The sequence below is a fragment of the Lonchura striata genome, chromosome 3, assembly GCF_050655825.1.
Source record: "Lonchura striata isolate lonStrDom1 chromosome 3, ASM5065582v1, whole genome shotgun sequence".
Lineage (NCBI taxonomy): Eukaryota > Metazoa > Chordata > Aves > Passeriformes > Estrildidae > Lonchura > Lonchura striata.
The window spans coordinates 66,757,037-66,780,645 of NC_140705.1; the positions used below are offsets into that span (position 1 = coordinate 66,757,037).

At 38.3% G+C, this 23,609-nt stretch overlaps 1 protein-coding gene across 12 annotated transcripts in view; it reads left to right on the plus strand.

The window, feature by feature from the left end:
- Positions 1-23,609, plus strand: part of RGS7 (regulator of G protein signaling 7) — a 275,082-nt gene that overhangs the window by 13,686 nt on the left and 237,787 nt on the right. For 9 of the 12 annotated variants that reach the window (XM_085576739.1, XM_085576745.1, XM_085576746.1 and 6 more), the window contains one exon: positions 14,085-14,196. In XM_085576739.1, the coding sequence (XP_085432865.1) occupies positions 14,119-14,196 (78 nt within the window). In that variant the 5' untranslated portion in view covers positions 14,085-14,118. Of the gene's footprint in view, positions 1-12,546; positions 13,006-14,084; positions 14,197-23,609 lie in introns of those variants that run through there. The other 3 variants (XM_085576738.1, XM_021527038.4, XM_021527043.4) reach the window with 3 other exon arrangements.

The window sequence follows — 23,609 nt, forward strand, 5'->3', positions numbered from 1 at the left end:
CCTTGCCTTACATGTTGCATGTCTCAAAATACAAAGCAAATGCAATTTTTTGCTTCCCAAATAATGCATCTGCTGCTTGAAATTACACAGGTTTCCCTGTATTTTACAAGCCATTCTTTCTAATCTCTTTCCCTCAAGCAAAACATACTGCTATGATCCTAGGAATACCACGCCTAGATTTTTTTGAAAGATTAATTTCTTCAGGGAGAAATGCCTGTCTGCATGCTAAAAATGTTTTTCCTTTCTCTTACTGTGTTTCAAACTTCCTCCTTGACAACAAAATCCTATTTTATGTTCTTTATTCTCTTTTTTACCTAATTGTACTTGACCTACTATGGGCCAGAAAGGTTTTGTACTATTTTCTCTTTCCTTTAGATTCATTACCCTAATTTTGTCTCTCATTGTTCATCTGCTTGCTTCATACCTGCAAATTTTTCAGGTTTATTTTGCTCTCTGTGCCAGAGTGACTGTCTTAGTGCTGTTTGCCAGGTAACACATTCCAAATTACTTGCTCCCATTTGTGACCAGGTATAATTGCACTTTCCTCTCCCATAGTTATCTCCTGTTGTGTTATGTGTCAGAAACAAGCTCACTGGCTCCTTAGGATGCTGCTGGAATGAGGTTTCAAAGAAGCCCTGTCAGGTGGGATTCCAGAAGGTCTGGAGACCAAAGCCACTTTCCTTACTGTACCTCAGGGAGCTGTGGTTTCTCAGGAAATTGCCATTAAATGGGGATTTTGAAGGCTGTGGAATAACTAAGCCTTCACCGCTGGGGTCTTGCTATTCAAATTGGGAAGTTGTGGTTGTCCTGAGAAACACTTCTGGATTTTTCTCAACTTTGGGAAGGTGTGCCTTGCTTGGAGCCCTGTGCTGATACTCGGAGTGCTCCTGAGCTCCTGCCTACCTTGGTAGCCTGAAAAGGCAGTATACCAATACAGAAGATATTAAAAAACCAAAAAGTTCAGGGCTGAGAGAAAGAAAACTGGACACAGGAAGGAAAGGGGATGGTTGCTGTCTCTGCACCAGTCACTCAATCTCAACACTGTAGCTGTAGGATGAAATTCAGGCCCTGAGCAAGTTGGACTTTGAGTTCCCTACACAGGAAATAAGTTTTTCAGGTCAGTTAGCACATGCTTTGTGAAGTCAGTGTGTTTTTAATGAGGGAAACAACACAAAAAAGGAAGAAGGTTGTTTCCCAGCAACCCCTAACTGACTTATGCTGTCAGCAGCATAACTAGGAGTTAGAGCCCTCCAATGGACTGTAATGGAGATATTTCTCTGATAATAATATTTTCAATCTCTTCCCCATCTCTTTGACAAATAAATTGGGAGGATTCTACAGTTTATATGCTTGTCCTGGATATAACTTAATTTGCAGAAAGTGCAATTCTTTGTTTAGAACAAGAGACAGCCAAGCAGGACCCTGGACCCAAACCTTTGTATTACATCCCAGTGCTATAAGTAGTAGGAACTATGTAGATTGGTACTAAAGGCGGTTGCAGTAAATGTTTGCTTACAAAGTGAATGGTGAAAATTCTTGATTTTTTTCCCAAGCCCTCTAATTTAATTTTCAGAGGCAGTTAAAACTGTTAATAATTACAAATCACAAAGTGTTTGGTGACCCGAGCTACATTAATTTGTATGAGTAATGCAAATATGTTTCTTTTAATTAAACACATTTTAAAAAAGTTAAAGATCTGAAAAAAATATTAATCATACATTGTGTCCCACTTTTGATGCTCTAGGAAACTCCCTTTTCCATTCCATTTTTTGCTGCTTCGCATGTTTAATTATAATGTTCTAGATACTGTTCCAAGAAAATCTTCAGAAATATTTTGTCAGTGTTCAGTGAAGCCAGTTGAACTTTACCATTTGGACAGGTTTCTTTGTTGGTAGGGATGCTTTATTTGACTCAGACATTAGTGTTGCATTTGTTTAAATGATTATTTATTTTTAAAGGAAGAGGTACCATCCTTTAAATGACCTATTGGAACTTTTGAAGGTCAGACCTTGATTTCTTGCCTCTTAATCATGGTGCTTTTTTTTTTCCTAGACATGAATTCTGCTAGGCTGCTTTAAACAGATTTTAGAGCTACTTGGCTTCCACTGTGAGAATAATAATGTCTTTTTTTGGCAAGAGAACTGGGCAAAGAAGGATCTTGGAATACTGCAGAAAAGTTAGTATGTTGAAATAGCAAAACTCCTCTCCTCCTTGTGCCAATGTATGAAGCTATGAATATTTGGTATCAGTGAAAACTATGACAGCATTTTCACTTTTAGGAAGGAGGATTATAGTGGTTTGAGATGGAAGGAAGGGCCTATGAGTTGGGGATGCCTCTGTTACAGTCTGTAGCAAAAGCTAAATAAAACATCTAATTTCTCTGGATTTGTAGGACTTACTCTTAGAGGATTTTTGTACCAGAATCAAAGCTGCAGTGTAAGTTTGGCTGCTTAGACATGCAGTCATTGCCTCAAAGCACTCTTCTCTCTGCATCCATAGACTGCCCTACTGTAGAGCAGCAGTTCCTTGCTTTTCTGCAGACTGCAGGAGTCAGGAATCTGCACTGTGGAAGAGGAGGAAGTGTGACTCTGTCCTTTTCATTTCCCTCTGAATTGCTGGCATGGAAAGGTTATCCAGGTAGCATTGCCCAAGTGCTGGGTTGTGAAATGGAGAGAGGCCAGAATGAAGTGAATGGAACCAGATGTGGCACTTGTACCCTGTGATGATGCCGTCATTACCTGGTCATATTTAGAATTGAAACATTTTCACATTACTATTAATCTTCATCCATTTGAGTTCATGACTTTATTCTTTTTCTACTCTAATTAACAAATACTGACCTTCCGTTGTCACAGATGCCTGCATACAAATTATTGGGATATTGTGTTTAGCCTTGCGGATAAGGCTGAGCAGGACAATTGATAGCTGTGTTGTGACTGGCAAAGCACTCTTAAAATACTTAGAACATCAGGAACAATATACTGGAACATGCTTCTCCAAACCAAAATGATATTTAGTTGGCTAAAAATGTGGTTAGGTTGGCATGTCTAGTTTCATTTCTGTATCTGCTGTTTGCTTCCTGTATGTGAGTTTCATGTCTGATAAAGCTTGCTGTGAAAGTGATTGTGGAAAGTGATTGCTGCTTTGCAAGGTATTGTCAGTCCAAATTGTAGGGTTGGTATCAGTTTCTTGGCCCCATGTTGGGCCGCTCCCTGGGAGTTCCCCTGTCAGGGGGAAGCCCTCCTGGAGCAGTTCTGTGTCAGGAAAAGGAGACACACAAGACTTTTGTGGTCTTCAGCTTCTTGTTTATTATTATCATCTTGTCTAAAATTTTGCATGCTGTCCATACCAGACTGCGCACCAGAAGAGCACTGCAAAAATGGGCTAACAATCTCTTGTTGCAAGGTCTTTTAAGACCAAGCTATACAATTAAGAAATGACACCTAGATTATTTTCCTTTTTAACACAATAACTGATCCCTCAAAGCCTGCAATGCAGTCTTTTCTTCCTAATTAAAAGACATCACCCAAACTCATGAAGAAGTAGGAAGAAAAAGGTGAAGAACAACCTGCCTCCGCCCTAAAACCTTCACCTTTTTCCCATTTACAACATACTAAAAATCCCAAAACCTAAATTTCTCACCCAAGTGACATGCCATACTATTCTCTAGAATCTATTTTACACTTTTGTGGACTCTATCTTGAAGTCTTGGAAGCTTTCTCCCTGTCTGCCCTTAGAGCAGAAATATTCCCTGTGCCCTGGGTTCCCACAGGTTTGTTCCATATTTCAAGGTCCTTCCTCTTATGTGCTTGCAAATTTTGATGTTTTAGGAGAATGAAAAATATTCCCCATGATTAGAACTGAAATGTTAATATGAAATAATCTCCAAATAACTCAGAAAGATAACATGAAATCAACTGGGAAGAGCTGTGACTGAGTCTGTGGAGCTAACCATTGGCCCCCCTGAATGTCTGCTGTATGCCAAGGAAATACCTCGATTGCTGCTTTTTGCTTGGTGAGCTCTTGGTCTGGGTGAGCCAAGCTGAAGCCAGATTTCACTTCTGTTTATTCTTCCACTATCAAATATGACACCACTTTCTGTGATGAATTTATGCTAGACATAAATGCATGATAATGACCTAAAATGGCATCTATTAAAATTCTGTATATCCAGACTGGTGAATGTAGAACAAATAGTATAATGAGTTCAATGCACAGGGTAGAACCTTTGCATTGCCATCCTGCAGCACTATCAGGTGACAAGATGCTGTATAAGAGAGGGAGTGTGAAAGAACTATGAACAGTACTTTAGTTTGTGACTGTAAATTTCAGTTCCCTCTGACACATAAAAGCCATTTACTTAGGTTTTTAGCCACCCTAATTGTGGCTTTTTCTGCCTTTAGAGTACTCCCTGAAACCCCTTGTGGCTAGACTAATAAATTAGCTTTTCTTATTTTGCAACCAGTTTTATTTCTTACTAGCTAAATTTATTTCTAGATACAAAGCCATGCTGTCTTCATCTGGAAGCTGCTCAGAACTTGTTCCCTTATTATTTTAGTCAGGAAATAGATGTTATCAATTAAATTTAAAGAATGGTTGTCCTTGTCCAGTAACAGTAGACTCTTTCTGCTCTTTGTTTTCTTTTTTGTCCACTCTCAAAGTATTTTGGTTTCCTATGACTCCCTGAGTCTTACCTTCATTCTCTTTTCTTTGTTGAGCTGAATAGCCAGGTGCATTCATCTTTTCTTTGGCGTTCAATTTTTTTCAGTATTATTGGAATAAGTTTTAATTTTTATTTTATTAATTTTATCCTGAAAATCTAACCAATTTGCAGAGAAAGTGGGATCAGTTTTTGCTTTCTGAATTGTCTTCCTTGCTTCCTCTTGTTCATCTTAGTCCAGTCTCTTTACCACTGGAAGCTGCATAAGTTTCATTTGGCATGCAGTCATTGAGATAGTGAAATCTGGTTTTACTCTGCTTCCTTATTAAATAAGTAGTACTGTCCTTCCCCACGGTGGATCATTTTCCAGTCTGGATGTATTCATGCTACCTTCCTGCCTTCAATATTATGACCTCTTTATTAATTTTCCCCTACCCCTCTCTCTTCTCTTATCCACAGGCTAAATATCTATCCATGGCTAAATATCTTTCTTTCCTCCCCTACAAGACAAGCCTTTAAAATCTCATGCTGGACACCTGATAGCCTTGCATAAAATTTTAGTTCCCAATCTAGCACAGCAAAGATCTGCTTTCTTTAGTACCAGAATATTTTCCTGCTCCTATCTGTCTCCATTCTCCTGCAAAAAATAAAGTTTAAACCATTGCTGTATTGGGGGAAAAGTAATTCTTTCATGCTAAGCATTTTATCTGTCACATACCTTATCAGGCTTCAGTGTCTGCTTCTTGTACTTGAAGTAAAACCTAGTGACAAAGCCAAATGCCTATATCTTTGTGTTAAGCACTTTTTTATCTAGAGAGTGATATTGTGCACAGTACCAAAATTCAGACATTTTAGAAAGAGAGTACACAAAATAAGATTTCTTCTCCTACATGTCTTGCTCTTTTAATTTCCTTCTGGTTTTTCCTCACTTCCTGGGTATTTCAGGGTATGAGGTCAAGGCTGCTTTTTTTTTTTTCCTTGCTTGCAAAATGGCTTGATATTCTATTATAGTATCGTTTAGTAAAGATGCATTTTTTACTCACTCTTAAATATTGAAAGCTGAGGCAAGTATTATGATACAGGGTTTTTGTGAGACTTTTCTTGATTGTCTAAACTATTCTGACTGGCTACCTTGAACTACTAAGTCTATAGCTAGTTTAGATATACTGTTTTTCAAAAAGAAATAGCTTGTTACGATTTTAGATAATACAGCCAAGGATTTGGCACTTTTCTAAAAATAAATATAATTTGTTTTCTCAGCCAACTGTTTTGAACTATCTGTCTGTACTTTGAAATTTAAGGAAATTTCCTTTAATATTGGAGAAATTGTACAGAAGCTGAATGTTTGCTAATAATCTTGTAGGCTGAAGTAAAACAGTCTTGTGGTAAGGAGTGCATTCTGGGAAGGACTTGAGTTTATACTGTGGTTTGAAAAAACCCCAGCAAACCCACATCCCTATTTTGTGATTCTATTATTTTTTGTTTTATTGTTTTTTGTTAAATGGGACTATTTAGCCATCATAGACACCTGATTATTTCCTTTCTGTAATTTTTAGTCCTTCGAGTTTCTGGAGAATATGATTTAAAAAATAAAGCTATCCTTTTATCCTGAATGCTATGTAGAGTTTAAAAGAATGGAAAATCCATTCATTTCCTGTGAGGGAATGACTATATTTATTGTGTGTATTTGGATATAAATGGATGCAGATAGGTTCAGTTTGTGATGCACAATCAGCAAATTGATTCTGGCTGATTTAAGCCTTTAGATAAACAAAGCAACCTTGGGGGAAAAGAGCTGTTTTATTCTATTGTCCTTGATATGAGACAGGGAATTCATGAATGATAGAGGGAACTTTGAAATGAAAGGTGAGGAAAAAAAAAAAAAAAGATGAACGAAGCCTGTTAAACTGCTGAGCTCTCTTTTTCTCCAGTGCATTCAGCTCAGTGAATTAATGAGATTAAGCCACATCAACTCTGATTGCTGGAGGGAATGAGCAAAGTGGGCAATTTCAGTAGTAGCTTGCATAGGCAAGTTTGGTGCTTGCAGACTACCTATGATGGCATGCTGCTAACATTTGAAGCTATTTCCTTACTTGATAGCTACCACAGTTTTTATTATTTGTGTGGTATGTATAAGCTTTTCTTGCAGTCTAAAAAGTATGTATAGAAAAATTGTTTATTAGTAAGGTAAAACACCTGTGAAAACTGACAAAAACCTGCAGAAGTCAGCCAGTAATCTGTATTTTTGGCATTTACCTATTTAATAAGAGTTTCTAGAAATTCTATCTTTGTGCATAAAGGATAAGATCAGATACAATAAGGGACAAATTTTACTTTTCAAAATTTCTCAGTTGTTCCCTCATCTCCTGAGCACTTTCAAAATATCTTTCCCCAAAGCCATTTCAACAGCTTGCAAGTACCATGACCTGCTCACTGGGATCAGTGTGAGGGTTTCTAGATTTTGTTTGTTTTCTCTTTGTTTTCTTCTGTTGTATTATTGTTATTTATCAGCTCAATTCTTTGCCTCAAAAATTATTGCTCCAGCTTGTTCTCAGTGTTTCCTGTTAATTCTGTTAGGAGGTCTTTTGACAATTAATCTGTTCTGGTCTGTAGCCTGGCATTGTTACACATGGTGCTCTTTCCTACCTCCCTTTATAGGCCTTCTGAGTCCTCCTTCCTCCTTTCATGCCAAAGGATTCCAAATCAGTGTCTTCCTAACTCATCCTTAATAAGTGGCTTATTCTATTTTGATCTGTGCAAGTGCTCAAGTGCTGTTGTATGAATCAGGCCTGCCTGAGAGATTTTCTAGAGGAATGAAGGGGAAGAGCCTGTTCCTTGGTTTGTTGGAGTTTTTTATTGGTTTAGTCACAAAAAAAAAAACCAACCCTTTTTTTTTTTTTTTTTTTTTTAACCTGAGACTGCTGTCAGATTGAATTAAGCTAATAGCTTGGGCTAAAAGCATTGTAGCTAAATTTAACAAACCACAATCCCTGTGTTTTCTTTCCTTACTTTGTATGAAGTTGCTCAGTAATTGGACACTCCTATGTGAAGTATGTGGCATCTGAAGATGCAGATATTAATCTATAAACTGCTTATCTGTGCCTCTGGGGAGAGTGTTGTAAATACCAAGTGATAAGAGATGCTGAGATCAACACACTATTAAATCTGAAGCAGAGACAAAATGTCCCATTTTGTGAACTCAGGGTTTGTTCCGTGCCAATAAGAATTTTTTTACACAAAATGGAAAACATCCCCAAGAGCTATTTTGGAAGTTAGGAGACCAGGATTCAAAACTGTGCTTCAATTAAGGCTGTTAGATCCAAATTAGACTGAAACCTCCATATTTTAATTTTTTTTTCTTCCCTGCAGGTTTGTTCTATCCCTCCATGTTTGATTGATTTCTCCAGCTTGTAACTTATTGTAAGATCACAGCTTATTAATCACAGGTCTTCCAGGCAGTTTTAAAGGAACGTGGTGTGGTGTTTCATTTCTGTAAACACTCTCACTTTTTGATGAAATTATGGTGTATAACGGGTTGTGCTAACTCTTTTAGGAGGGGAAAAAATTCCTAGTAGTGTGTCAGCCAGCTATCCTAGCTTCTCTCTCTTTGCCTGAGAAAGCCTGCCCTCTTCTGGGTGAAATTACTACTGGATAAATTGTCAGGGCTGCAGTGGAACTGCTTGGGGTTGTTCTGCTTTGTCGGGAGAAGCTGTTGGCTTTCCATGAATAGCTTTGGTGGGCCACTATATTGATACAAAATTTTATGTAGCTGTGGACTTTCTGTTACAATTAACAGTAAGGGATAAAATTTGTTGCTTTAAGGTTTCAAATATATGCAAAGTGTACTGTGTTCTCTGTGGGGGTGTGTGTATATCTGTCTATCTATCTATCTATCTATCTATCTATCTATCTATCTATCTATCTATCTCATACTTAAAAAAAAGATTATGGAAATATGGTTTTTCCTTATTTCTAATAATTTTGCATTCCTGTGAAATTATGTCTGTCCACGACTCATTTTTTCCTATCAGATCAGATTTCTTTTTCCTAAATCCAGATTTCTTTTTGGTTATCTCCTTCTCTTATGTTCTAAAAATATCTTTTTGTGTTTTTTAACTCCTTCCCTAACTGACAGAATACTAATATTTTTTTTTGTCAGTGTCATAAATTGACAAAGATAATTAATATTTCACTAGGGTTGTAAGGTAGGTGACAAACCAGATTCCTAGGGTGTAAAAAAATGAAGAAAGTGGTGAAGTTTCTGTGAGTCCTGGGTTCAGTTCTAGAAAATACATACTGTGACCTGTAATCATCATGATGACATTTGAAGACGTACATTAAACAGATTGATTGCAATTCACTCCTGAAGGAGCAGGTGTTCAGATCTCATCAAAAAGGCCAAAGGCTGAGCCTGGAATCACTAGGTACCTGCTCAGAGCTTGGCAGTGAAACACTTGTGGTTTGGTAGGGTCACAAATATATGAATTTGATTAAAGTAGGCAGGTTCTCTCTGTGCTTAGCTGGCTAGTGAAATAAAAAAAAAAAAATCTGGGTTTTATAATTTAAGGTAGCAGTATTAACTCACTCAGTGTTTGGAGTTCAGTTAGCATGTTTACATTATTTTAGTAAATTTGAATGTGGTTGTTTATAATGCTCTGAAGTGTTAAAAACTTGGCCATAGAACAAGATCATGCTGTGCTAAGAGCTTGCACAGCATATCTTTACTCCAAGGGACATTTAGTCTAGGCATAAGAGAAGATAAATTGATGGATATAGGCGGCATACTGACATAATGCTACAGCATTGGCCAGCCGGACAGACAGCAAAATTTCTGGTCATATCCAGATAGATTGTTGTACACATCCTGACGTAATATTTTTTACTTAAAATTGCCACGTGTGTGATGTTATTGGAATACTTGAGTTGTTCTGACAATGAAAGCTAAACACAGAAAATGTAGTCACCACCTTGCTCAATCATGTGTATTTTATTGCCTTGTTAGATAAAGCTGCCCCTTGGCAGCCTTTCCTCATCATCTTTGTTTTATTAATGAGTAGATTTGCCTTGCATTTTGAAAAGGCCTTTCCTCTTCTGGCAGACCATGCTTTCTGGGGAGGCTAATGCTGGTTGTATATGAGATAAGTGATGACTTCCAAGATGGGAAAGATGTGTAATTTATGAATTAAAGCTTTTTATAGCCTATCGAACAAACACACCCAAGTACAATAGAATGAGACTATCTGGTTACATATATTTTAAATAAATGGTCTTCTTTCTATTTGCATTTTTGAAAGTAGTCCAGCCCAGGGTTTCTTTCACCATCACCACAAAGTGATGGCAAAAAGCAAATTCTGTTGGTTTGTTTCTAGTTTTCTGTTTAACCCCATTAGGGTTTAGAGTTCTACTTCATTTAGGCAGTGGACATACTGGTGAAAAAAATTTAATGTGCTTCAGTGTTGCAGGTCTTTATTGTGAGATACATGACTGAAATGTTTAAGGTATTCCTCTGGCTCTGAGGACAAGATTAAAAACTATGGAATATAGTTCCTTTTGATGTTACTGGAGAAATACCTATTAACTTCCATGGGCCCAAGTAATTGGTCTGCTTTAGAACTGCATTTATTTTATTAAAATTTGATTATTTTCAAAGAAAATATATAAACATTGCCTATTGATATAGGATATTATATTTTACTGTACTTGTAAAATAATCAGAATTGTTAAAACAAAATAAAAGCAAAGGCAAAATTGGAGGCAGCACAGCCAAAATCTAACTCAGTTTGGTATACTTCTGCCCTTAGTTTTAAGGACATTCTCAGAAAATAAAAACTTGGAAAATGTTGCTGCCTGAATTAGTCAGCTTTGCTGGGGAGCTTTCCAAAGACACAGAACTGCTACCAAAATCTATTTGCAGAATACTTTATAGAAAAGTAGGTAGTTTGAAGTCAGCTTTTAAGTAACTTCATGCAGGTAGTCCAGGAATTGTAGTCCAAAATGGTTTCATTTTATGTAGATTGTTTTGTCCCTTACATTAACAACAAAATGAAGCAGAGTAAGAAAATAAATATTTGCTCTCATTGGAAACTTGCTAATGTTTGATTTTTATGCTCTTTAACACAATTACTATGTTTAGTGGCTGGCAGAACAAATGAAAATAATATGTGTCTTATCAATATTTTTAAAGATTTTCCTCCTATCCCTCTTTAAGGGTAAAATTATATTTGAATTATATTTTGTGCAGTTCCCATTTTTACTCTGAAAAATAAATTTAAACACCAGTTTGATAAATAAGATTTTATTTTTATGCCATACAACCATAAGGGTGTCACTTGCATTTTTAGCAGATCTTGGAGGCATTTCCCTTGTCTTCTAGTGCACCTGTCAGACTTACAAAGTCAAAGCACTGAGCTCTGAACACTGCAGTGCTGCTTGCCTGGGATGTCTGTTTGAAAATAGACTGAGATCTTTATTCCTGGTTCCCATTTGCCAATAGAGGGCTGAGCTGAATCAGAGAATCTGTTGAAAGATTAATATTTTGATCCTGACTTTATTAGCCTCACTGAGATGCTATTGTATGTAAAGTGAATTTTACTGGGAAACAGGTATTAGTTCTCTGTTTAATCTTTGGTTTAATGAATTCCTCTGCCAAGTACTTTCAACATTGATACTTCACATTATGTTGTGCTGTTGAATTCTTTCCCATGTTCTCTTCCACCTCAAAACTCCAGAGTTCTCTCTTTTCTAGCACTATTTGTTTTCACATTTTCTTTTCCTTGTGACATGATAAATTATTCTCCTCTATCGAAATTGAGACACACAATGTCTGTCTGCTTTTCTTTGCAACCAGTGTATCTCACTGAACAGAGTTGATGGTTCTTAGTGTGTCATTTCACCTTTTACAACTTCTGTCTCTGAAAAACATTCCTATTTGTGATGGAGATCATCTTTCTTTACTCTGATGTTCACTCTAGGACCATTATCAGACTTATGTCTTCTTTTCCTCAGTTCTCCAAGAAGTCCAATTGGTTCTGTCCTTTGTCCTTCATTTTGTTGTTGCCACTGTGACTCCCTATCAATGCCTGAGCTAGCTTACCACATCCTCTGCTAAAGTATCTAAAGGCATCTGCAAAGTTTGGAAGAGTAGTTAAAATTAGTTGCAGCAGATGATAATGACAAACTTCTTGCAGGATAGCGTCGGTTTGAGGCTCTCTGAGATGTGAGAAAGGTAGAATAAGTAAGAGTGAAGGTGACCAGTATGCATAGAAACCTCTGCTTGAATTGCATGATTTACAAGCACACACTCCACAAGGTGCAGTGCACAGTAGAGGATTCTTTTGCAAGATCATTCTTGTAATAAGAGCTACTGTTTTCAGAAAAAACAATTTTAAATCGAAATATACCAAAGCGTAACCACTTAAGTACCTTGTGTTCTTGTGGATGTTGAGTTCTGGGCATTTCAACCCCCTTGCAAAAGCAGTATTGCAAAAGTATTCTTGTCTGCATGTGTTGGGAAAGTAAAATTGAGAGACCTGATATTTTTCTTCTACCGAAGCTAATGTGAGGCCTTCACAAATTAGGCAGTTGCCTAGGACATGGCAAAACAGTCCCGAGGGTGTTTTGAGGTGTCCTCAGGGTTTCTTCCTGTCTGCCTGGAACAGGTTCACTCTCTGCTCTCTCTGTTCCACTGCTCAGTGAAGTCTGCAGTGCCAACAGAGCACAGGCTCTCCTTAGTTTTCCCTGAAAAATATACATGAGGTGTCCAGCATAAGACAGAGGAAGAGGCAGATTCCCTGTTGCTGTCGGTAGGGAAATATGAAGGAGATGACACAGTTTCCCCAACAACTACCCTTTTCCTTCCCTATCCCATTAGCCCACATTCTCTTCCTGCCCAGCCCACCGGTGATGCCTAATCTCATTTACAGAGGCTTCTGCCAGATCTGCTGGCAGCTGCAGTTTCTTGGCCGCTGTTTTCGGTGAGGGAGCCTGGAGCACTGAGGAAGAGGAGGAGAAGGAAGGAGGAGGAGGAGGAGGAAGGCTGCTGCTGTGTGGCGGAGCGGCGGCAGCGGCAGCACCTTTGACGTGCCCGTCCCCCACGTGACGGCCGCTCCATTGCGGGGAGGGAGCTGAGCTGCCGCCGCTCCGGCAGAGCACGGGAGAGCCGCAGCCTCGGCGGCGGCAGCGGCGGCAGCGCCTCCGCCCGCAGTGCGTGTGTGTGCGTGTGTGTGATGAGCGATCGCCGCGTCCCTCCGCCCGCTGCCGGCTGACACCCACCGCGCGGGGCGCGCCAGGAGCAGCAGGAGCAGCCGAGGAGCCGCGGCCAGCGCGCAGTGACCTTGGCCCAGGAGGTAACCGAGCGGGCGGGCTCCGCGCCCCTCCGCGCCCCTGCCCGCGCCGGAGCCGAGGCCGCGCTGCCGCCGGGCCCCGCGGGCGGCGCCGCCGCTGTCCGCGGTGCTGGAGCCGCGGGCGCCGCGCCGGGTGCCCGCGGGAGAGCCGGTCCGACCGGCCTTTGGCCGCCCGGAGCCGCTCGCCCGGGCGCTGCGGGGGCAGCGCGGGCCAGCGGGCGGACGAGGGGCAGCCAAGCCCGAACGCCAGGCGTCTGGGGGGCTGGGGAGGGCTCGGGAGGTTAGTGCTTGGAGTGGGGCTCGGCGGCTCTCCGGGCTCTCCGCATCCGCCGGCGCGGTCTGTAGATGTAGCACATTCTTACACCTGCGTGCAAAGCCGGAGCTACGGCATGATCCGAGCTCTTGCTTGGTGCAGCTCCCGTGTGACCCGGGGGAGGGCGGGGAGGAGACGGGGCTGGCAGGGAGCCGGTGTTTGGCGGTAAAGTGCGATGAAAGTAGGTGAAAGCAACCGGAACAGTGTTCTGGCTTATTTCTTCCTTTTCCCTCGTCACCTGCTCCCCTGCCCCCGCGTATGTACGAGCACAGATGTGCTGGAGAATTACAGGGAGCTTCAAAGCGTCTGGTTCGCTTTTCGTGCGTTTGAATGTTGTGGAAGTTGCTAGGACCCGAGCTGCGAGCGGAGGGCACTGCTGAATGCACGTCACGGGCCGAGTCAGTCCTCCCAAAACTGGCCTGGGAGGTGCAGAGCGTCCCTTGGTGAAGCCCGTGCAGCGGAGGAGGAAGCCCTCTGTGAGGAGGCGTCTGTGTGATGTGGTGGTGAGCGGTGTGTCAGGGAGCTGTTCCCCGTGACAATTCATTAACGTTTAAATTAGATCAACACGTTACCTCCATAATTTACCAGCAAAAGGCAGTAATGACAGTAAATGGTGAATTAGCAGCTTCGCTCCCATGTAAATATCTATTGGAGTGAGCGCATACACTGATTTTGATAACATGTTGGTAGCAAGGCAGGTCCATTAATCATCGGGGAAGTAAGGAGACCTGAGGTGATGCCCTATTGAAATCACTTTTACCTTTTACAGTGCAACATCCAAAAGCGGATCAAATCTGTGGGACATGGCACAAGGAAATAATTATGGGCAAAGCAGCAATGGGGTGGCTGATGAGTCCCCAAACATGCTGGTGTACAGAAAGGTAAGCCTTTGTATTTTTCAAAAGCCGAGGAAGGTGAAGCCCTGGACTTCTTTGCCTAGCAAGTGAAGCCATTATTTTTGCTGTTTCTTTCCAATTTATTGAATAGAGAAATGACTTTATCTGTTGAATGGTTTGTAATGGTAAAATCTTCACATGTCAACTTTGCATCTTGTTCAGAAGCAGCTGCTTTTCAATTTGAGATACTTGATGTATTTCAGTCAATTTCTGCATTGATACATACAATATTTGATGGTGTGACATGCCAGAGACTGGACCATGTTTTGAGGTCAAATGTTCACTTTTAAAGTTTATTTGTAAAATGATTTCATATATATTAAAGCTAAATATTAACTGTACAATACAGTATTTCTGGCTTGTGCAGGGAAGTCTGAACCATTAAATTATTTCATATGAGGGGGAAAACTGATTAAAGATCTCACTTATCTGTGGTTGCCACAAGTCAAAAAGCCCTGAAAAACATACACTTTAGAATTTTTCTCTGGGAAGACTTCTAGTGTGGTTATTCTTAGAACATCAATACACTAAATTTCCAGGTATTGAACTCTAATAGTGAGGCTTATTCAGTAATTATGCATTAATTTAAATGAGAGTAAATGCTTGGAGATTTTGAAATGCCTTTATGCATTACATATTTTTAAAAAAGCCTTAATTGTATCTATGAAAAAAAAATAAAATAAATTTTAATAATAATGGAGGAAAAATAATTTTCCTGCTGCAAACTGAAATAAGTAATTATACAACTGCTTGTTTAATCTTAGAACACAGTGCTTCTTAAGTTGTTTGTGGTTATTTTTACCAGGTGAAAAAAAATCAATACTTTACTTTGTTAGAGGCATTGACTTTTCCTCTTACAAGTTAACTGTAATAGAAAACATCTGATATATAATCAGTTTAGTCTTTGAGGTGAACTGAAGTATAAACACTAACTGTGGTAAGTGTTCTTTTCCCAGAAAGTAAAAAATAGTCTCAAATTGAAGTCTGATGCATGCTTTTTTCTCTTCCTGTTTTCAGATATGTTGCTGATTTCATTTAGTTTGTTGTATCGGCTATTTTGTGAAATTAGGCTCCTTTTACATAACTGAATGAATGTATGGATCTAACTGTAGTTATCCTTCTACTAATGCACATCTAGAAAAAGACAGGATTACCTTGTGATTAACACAAGTGTGTTTCAAAAGGCAACTGCATACATGAAAATATGCTGCACATATGAAAAGCAATATACCAGCTCTTATATTGTTCATTATAAGTTTTTGATCTTTCTAAACAGATTCGTTCCACATTTTTCATTTACTTCAATGCTGGCAAAAAGGTCTTTTCTCAGCTTATTTAGGACTCAGAGGGACAGCACAGAGAAACTATTTCTCTCTTCCTTTGGTGGGTTTGGTAAAATTTGTGACCTCTGGTGTTTAATATGACTTCATGCCAAAATTTATCATGGCTCTGGACAACTTCACCTCTGAGCAGCATCCACATTGAATGGAACAGCTGAGGCAAGTAACAAGAGTCCTGGTGATGCACAAGAGATTTGAAAATGAGGAATGGGAATAGGACATGCCACCTCAGCAAACCAAGACATCAAACACCTTTTTGTTCTCTGTGATACATCGGTAAAGGGATGATATGAATTTGTGTCCTTCAGTGCAGCAGTTGTTACTAAAAGGACAACTTATTGTCCTTGTCACTAAGTCACTAAGAGCACAAGTTGTGCTCTGAGTATTAAACTTTGAAAAATACTGACCTTCTACAGCATTACCTGCCCTATTTGGGCTCTTTTTTTTTTTTTTTTTTGCCTACTTATTTTTCTAGCAGAGTGAATTAAACATAATTTCGGATTATGTACACTGTGTTAGATTACAGAGAGAAAACTAAGTAGCCATTCGTTTGGCAGTACTCAACAAAGAAGCAACAAAACAATAGATAACTTTTCAAGAAGTCGTCTGCGTTTTCTTGAAATAGAATATTGGTGTAAGCAAGCATGTTCTCAATTTTGGATCTGGAACATAAAAGGAAATTTGTCAAGTGGAAATCATGTCACTTTATCATTATAATCTCTGAGTATAATTCTTTAGCAGGAACAACTAAATCACAGAATTTCTTGTAATACATTTGAAAACACAATACTTGTCTCTGTGTTGGGAATGAAAGCACTGTATGAACAAAGAACTAGTTCTGACAGTTTCATGAAGGACTCTATTTTTTGGCCAACTGGAAATGTATTAACAGTTTTTAGAAAAAAATATAAACATGCTGCTGGCTGAGTTCAGTCTGAACTGGATTTGAAGTCTGGTATTTTGAATAATGTTGCTGAAATGCACAAAGGTGGAAATGCTTTCTTCCAGTTGTTTATACATCAACAGATGGAAAAGCACACATTTTGTGATGTCTGTACTGGGACATCTCTTACTTACGTTAATGGAGAGTTGAAATTTGGCTGTGCTGTGAAGGCTGTTATTTTGGCTATATACCACAGTTTTGTAATCTGGTAATTCTTCCAGTCTGTCTAACTTCCAGACACAATCTGAACTAAATATATTCTGAACTACATGGAGTTACAGCCCTCTATTGCCTAAATCTTGATTCTGTCAGGAGCGTTTTATAAAAAATTTTATACAGAATGAAGTCCTAGTGTTTTCAAATTTGGTTTTTAAGACTTAATTGCTTCAAACTCTTGACAAAAGAAAATGGCCAGCTTTCTATTTTATAAAATGTATTTGGTTCTTGTTTAGTTGCTTATTTGAAGAGTTGAACAATTGATAATCATATTGTAATCTCAAGTAATATAGAGTGTAGATAGTGTCTTATTCTAATAGTAGTTTTTATTCCTAGCTGAACAATGGTTTCATTACATTTAATTTCATTTCTTTTCAAAAAAGATTTTTTAAAAAAAATCAGCATAGTATAATTCAATATTCAATACACACATAACTAAAAATAACTTATTTGAATCAGGAAAAGATAGCAGCACAGATAAATAGTTCCCTATATAATTTTTACTATGCCTTTTAAGATGCTTGTGTCAGTGTTTTTATGCCTTGGGGAATAATTTTTATTTTAATAGAATGTCAGCTACATTATCCTTTTTGTCTATCAGCCTAGTTATAAAGTAATGACATGTGACACATCATTGGCACTGACATACCTTAGAAAAAGTCCTGAATTTTTCTTCTGGTAGCCTGAGGCAAATATGAAAAATGTAAAACCCCTCCTTTCATTTCTTCTCTGACAGAGTCCATTCCAGTCAGCAATTAAAAGAGATAAGAGTCTGAAGTCCATTGTATTTTAACATCACAAATTGCTCATGCAGAAATCTCATATTTTGGCAGCACTAACTTGCTGCTGCAAGCTACGTCTTAGGGAAGAAACTTGACATGTAGTAGTGTAGTTGAAGTTCTTCTAAGTTTCAGAGTCTGACCAGCCTCTTTTTTTTTTTTTTCTTTTTTTCTTTTTTTTTTTCTTCTTTATTTTAAAACTCTGCATACAATTAAAAGATAAATAATTTTCTGTATGGGAACTTCTATTTTAGACCTACTGCTGATCTTGCTAAACCTTTCTTTATCTTTCTGCTTTGCTTACTTTTTCAGTCAAACATATGCTGCAACTATTAGGAGTTCTGATTTGCAAGTTTAATGGCTATTGTATTGCTGCCTGAACTAATTTCATTTGAGAGCTGATAGCTTTATTTTGTAGCAATGAGATTATCCTTGTTTGAAAGGTAATATTCTTGTGACTGAGATTTTGTCTCTCTACCTTCCTCACTGCCCCAAGTATTAAAATAACTTTTGCCAAGTCTGATTAAAATCATCAGCAGTGGTGCTTTTATTATCTAATAAAGATAATGCGGTGTTTGTTCTGTTTCTGTGACAGTGGCGGAAGGTCATATATGTCAGTACTCACGTATAACAAGGGCTGACTTTGTAATCTCAAACTCCTTGGTTTATCATGATTCTCCACAGAGACCATGCCTCCAAAGCATGATACTTTCCAATGTTGTTGTAAAGGAGCAGTAGCTGCAGGGACAACATCTGAGGGAACAGTGACACCATCTTCTAATAACCCTTCTCCATCTCTGCTTCCACCAGAGATTACTTCCAGTGTAGACTGCAGATAGTGCTGTATTCTCATGTGGCCTTTATCAACTGCTCCCTAAAAAGATAGTTGGAAGAAAACGGTATCATGGATAGCTGTGTTCTTTAGAGCCTGTGAGACTAAGGAAGGACATTTTAGGTGGATTTTTCTGAGTGTTTTCACTCACTTTTAGAAGGGAAGAATCACTCTGGTACTATATGTTTCTAAATATGCCATGGCATTCCATGAAGGCATCTTGTTTGTTACTACTTTGGAAAAGTCAGGGTGCTCTAAGGTACTAGAGATAAATTGTGTGGGGATTTTGTGTGTGTGTGTGTGGTTTTTCCCAGTGTGTTTATAAATTTTCAAAAAAAAATTAAATTACATTATACCTCTAGATTATGCTGTTTCTTCTTCTGAGAATATGAGCGGCACTGGTGTGAGTCTGGTTGATGGTCTTGGTATTATTCCAACACTCATCATTATAGAATTGATGGGATAGGGTCTATATTTGTGAACCTTGGGAATTCCTTCTGTAGCAAGAAAATAATTGACATTCCTAATTATGAGGAAGTTGTAGTCCTGGAGTAGCTGGTTGATAGTGAAATAAGCTTTTGCAGAGGGAAATTTAAGGAGCAGGAAACTAATAGAGATGGACAGAATAGTTGCTAGATGCTGTGGAGTGCCTTTTGTTTTCCTATATGCTCTCACCCTCATGTTTTGTATCTATCCTCTGTGCAGATTCGCTTTGCTCTTTCCTCTCTTGGGATGGTTATAGTTAGTACTAGGTGTGGCATGTATCTAAATTCTGTCATCATTTGTGATAAAAGCAGTATAAAGGATTTTACTGTCTTCACAACTGCATAGAATGACTGAAAATTCCAAGGAAACTTGATTAAAAAAAATGTGTCTGAGTCTGCAGGTGGCTAGATTGGTGAGAGGAGCACTTGCCCTGTTTTGGTGATTCCTACTGGTATTTTCCATCCTTTCTGTTGTCCTCTTCCTTCCACTAGGTGTAGAAATACATCAAGTGATACTGCAGTGAGAGGTTTACTACTGCTTACTGTTCTGAGCTTGATGTGCTCACATCACTGGCATTACTGTCAAATGCAAAAACCCCACAGCATTCTGTGCCACCATGTTAATTCCTTTTTCCATCCCACATGTGTTGTCTGAAAAATGTATCTGCCTGTTTTGATTGTGCATTGTCATTTTCAGTTTCTCTGCTTCTTTCCTTTGAAGCAGTCTACATTTGTAGCTATGGAAACAATGATGCTATTGAGAGTGACGTGCAATATCGAGGCAGAAATTGTTTGTTTTGGAGTTTTGTTTTCTTTCAAGCTTCCTCTTTCAGCTTAAAACATTCTTTGTGGACTGCAGGAATTTTTATAGTAATGTCTATCATATCATAATATTTGACACCAAAGCTGATATGAGCTATACTGGTAAATACAAAAAAATACTTACATGTACATACAACTTTTTAAAATACACTATTTTCCCAATTCAGGAATCTCAAACCAATTGAAGCACAGCAAATTTTAGTATAGGAATCATTACACCCACTTCTTCAAATCAGTTTGTAAAAGCTGCTAAAAGAGAAGAAATTAGGCTTAATTTCCACAGTAAAATGGTCAGCTGAGGATTTTAACTTTCTGGTCTTGATTGCCACTAGCTATAACAAAAAAAATCCCAGGACCAGCCTAGAAAGAACAAAGTAAACAGCCAAATATATTTATGTTTTTAAACATACTTTAAAATTTTTCTCACAGGGTTGTGGAAAGGCAAACAGTGAAGGTAATAGTAATAGTAGTGAAGGTAATAGTAACAGTGAAGGTGTGGTAATGTAGAGTGTGAACAATAGCTAGTTTTCAACTGTGACTCTAAAAAATAAAGCTTTTGTGAAAGAGATACATAGAATTACTGTCTCTGATGCAGATAGGTAAACTGAGATGCAATAGTGACATGTCAGAGCAGAGGAAAAGCTAAACATCCTTTTATTTTTGATTAAAAAAAGAGCAAATGTTTTTCTTCAGAAGAAGGGGCATAGGGCTATGACTGAAAAATACTACCTGGAATGGCATCCATTATTTCTGGGGTTTCTTTTCCTTCTGCTTTTTTTTTTTATGGAACAGATTGCAGTAGTAGGACAACAAAAGTCTGGATTTTAATAGTGTTAATATGAGCCTTACAAAATGCATAAGGGAAGAAAACTTTGAAGGTGGGCTTAGTACTAATAGAGATGGACCATTTCAGAAAAATGTCTTCAGCTGAAACTTTGAGATGATGATGCATTGAAGAAAAAGTACACATGCAATTTCCCATGGTGAAGGGATCAGCTGAGAATTTTGATTTTTAGTGAGAGACTGCCACCAGCTATAGCTAAAAGCTGAAGATAAGAAAGGTTAAGTTAGTTTTTAAAATATGTGTTGGTTATAAGAGTAACTGGAATAGATACAGTGGGAAAAAGGCTGGCTGGGAAGCCATGGGGGACATTGCAGCTGAACTCTCTGAGAAGCAGAGTTGGGAACTGCAGTTTCATTTGACACATGAGAACAGCCTGGGTTAGTGCAGGAGAGCTGCTATGCCAAGAAATAGAGCTGTGGGAACAGGTATAGGAGTATCTCATAAATTCATTGCAACTGTCGGGGGAAGCTTTTACTAGATAACTTATGGAATTCTTAACTGACAGGAATGGGACCATGGCATTTGGACCATTTAGCCTCCAAAAATTTGGGTCTGGTTTTGTGCTTGTGTATGTATTTATCTGTGTTTGAAAGCTTCCTTTTTCAGATGCTGGTGTGGATCTTTCTCAGTTTGTAATGCTCAGCATGTCTTTCAGAAGACAGTTTTATGGGCTTAGCTTCAGAGAGGCTGCTTTGTCTATGTAGGTGGTCAGGGCATCAAAAAAAACAGTGACATCACTCTTGCTTTCTCTTACTGTTATTGCCTTCTCACTGTTACTCCCTCATACATATTTCTGGCTAAAAGTTTATTGCTGATGATTAGAAACTGGAAAGATTACACTGTAATGTATATTTTATCCATATTGTTCCAATGAAGAGGCCTAATTTTCAAGATTTTTATAGTTCTACTATTTTTACTCAATTGAGGACATCTCGATAGCTGTTAATGAAACTGAAGTCTATTAGATCCATGGTGTCATTCAAACAAGAAATCCTTTTGGGGAAGGCTCTAAGAATTTATCATGTAGTATTCATATCAAACATGTGCTGGTTTGAATCTGAAAAACCTCAATCAAGAGCCAAATAAGCACCAAGAACCATCTGGGTGGAAATTTATCCATTGCAGTGAAATGATCATTCTCCTGGCATTCATGTACTGTTTTTGCCAAAACAGTAAAATGGGAATTTTAAAGCTATATTAGCTCTTCTTCGTCACTTCTGCCGGAGTTGTGTTTGCTTTCTTTGTCTGACCTGTGCTGAATCCTGTTGACTAATGGAGTGTGAAGTTCTAGGGGATTGTGCCACAGAGAAAGAGGTAGCAAGCACAGAGCATCTTTTCACAGTGCAGTTCGGATGCACAAGGATCATCTAGCTGAAAGTGAAAACTGCTCCCTGTGTCATCAAAGAAATTTTTTTTTCTCTTCCACTTAGTCTTCATGATGATGGTTGTATAATGTGAATGTACATGTGTGTACATCCATATCCTCCCAGCCATGCAGAGTCCTGCTGCCCTAAGACCTATTGATTATTGATTCATAATTGAATAGAGATGACCAAATGGTTGTATTAAAAATATGTAGTATTTGTAAGTAAATATATGATAATTTTTTTACAATGTCTCATGTATGTGATGTAACGCTATTGTACAATGTCTTCCATGTTATGAAAATGAATTGCACTGAAATATTTCAATTAGCTGTTTAAAAGCACCCTTAATTCTGATGGAAAACTACAGTTTTTCTGATTTCCTTTTGTATCAGGATGAATAAGCAGTTTACTGAATGCCTTTTGAAAGACATATTAATGCTTCTTAACACCTACACTTCTCTGAACTAGAAACTGCAAGAAGTATTAATCTTCTGTGAGATAGAATCTGCCCTCAGATGTAGATTCATGGCATCTCTTGATATCAGCAGGAGCCATACAATTGTATTTGATGTATAATCAATATCAAAAAGACGAATGATGAGGCTTAATAATAACCCTCAAAATTACAAAAACTTTAGTCAAGTATTTACAGAAGAATTCTCTTTATGTTGTATACTTCTGTCTGTATGGAGGAGAAAATACAGAACATTTTGTGGTTGTGCTGCAACCCCCCTGATATTAGCATATTTAGTGCTGCAGGCATAAGTTCAAAATTTTGAAATGGATGGCTTCTTAGTAGCAAATGCAAAACTTAATATATGAATAATGAATGCTATTGTATAGGGCTATACTAAAGTTTCTGTATGTCATGAGTAGTTTATTTTAGCTGTGTCATCTGTGTTATAATTAAATAAGTCGTAATAAAATTCTGTAAAGATCTGTTTACTCTGTGCAGAGTACCTTAAGTTCATCTGAGTGCTATATTAGATGGTAAAGTGCTACAGTTACAGGTATGCAGTTTTAGACAACCAGAACACTATAAACAAGAGCTCTGTACAGCTGCTCAAGCAATACTTGTTTTCAAATGTCTCAGTTTCTTTAATAGTTACTAAGCAACAAAAATTCTCATTCAAGTCACTAGGAGCTAAAGGTTTTTAGTGCCCTTTCATAAATCATGTCTGTGACTTGGTGGAGTCATCACACTACCTGCCTGAAATATTTAGATTCTGGCTCCTGTGATTTGGAGGGCGTATCAGTGTTCATCACAGCACAAGAGCCATACTAATGCCCAGTAAAGTGAATGCATTTGTCTGATTTCAAAAAGTTAGAAGAAATACCTTTGGCTTGTTTAAAAGATGAATAACGGATTCAGTGTTTTATCTGTGCTCAATTCTTAAAAATCTGTACCACAAGAATAATTCCTCTGCTATAGGAAAATCTTTTTCAGAGTTTAAGCAATGAGTTTCTCTACTGATATTTTTGCCCTGAAGCACTTAAGTTTGTTTGGAATGAAAGAAAATAGTTCTGATCTTGCTTTCTCTTTACCATCAATTCCACTTCTATATAGTTTTTTTTAGATGTTGATGTTCATGTTCAGCAGTTTACTGAACACACTGTTCTGTTCTTATATGGAAGTAGTGTGTGTATCTGGTTTTGAGGTACATTCAGAAGAAAAGCCTGTGGAAATATTCTATTTATATAGCTGTATTTGAATTTATCTGTGATGTATCTGTGGCTGTCATGCCATCAGCCTGTTAACAGACACTGGTG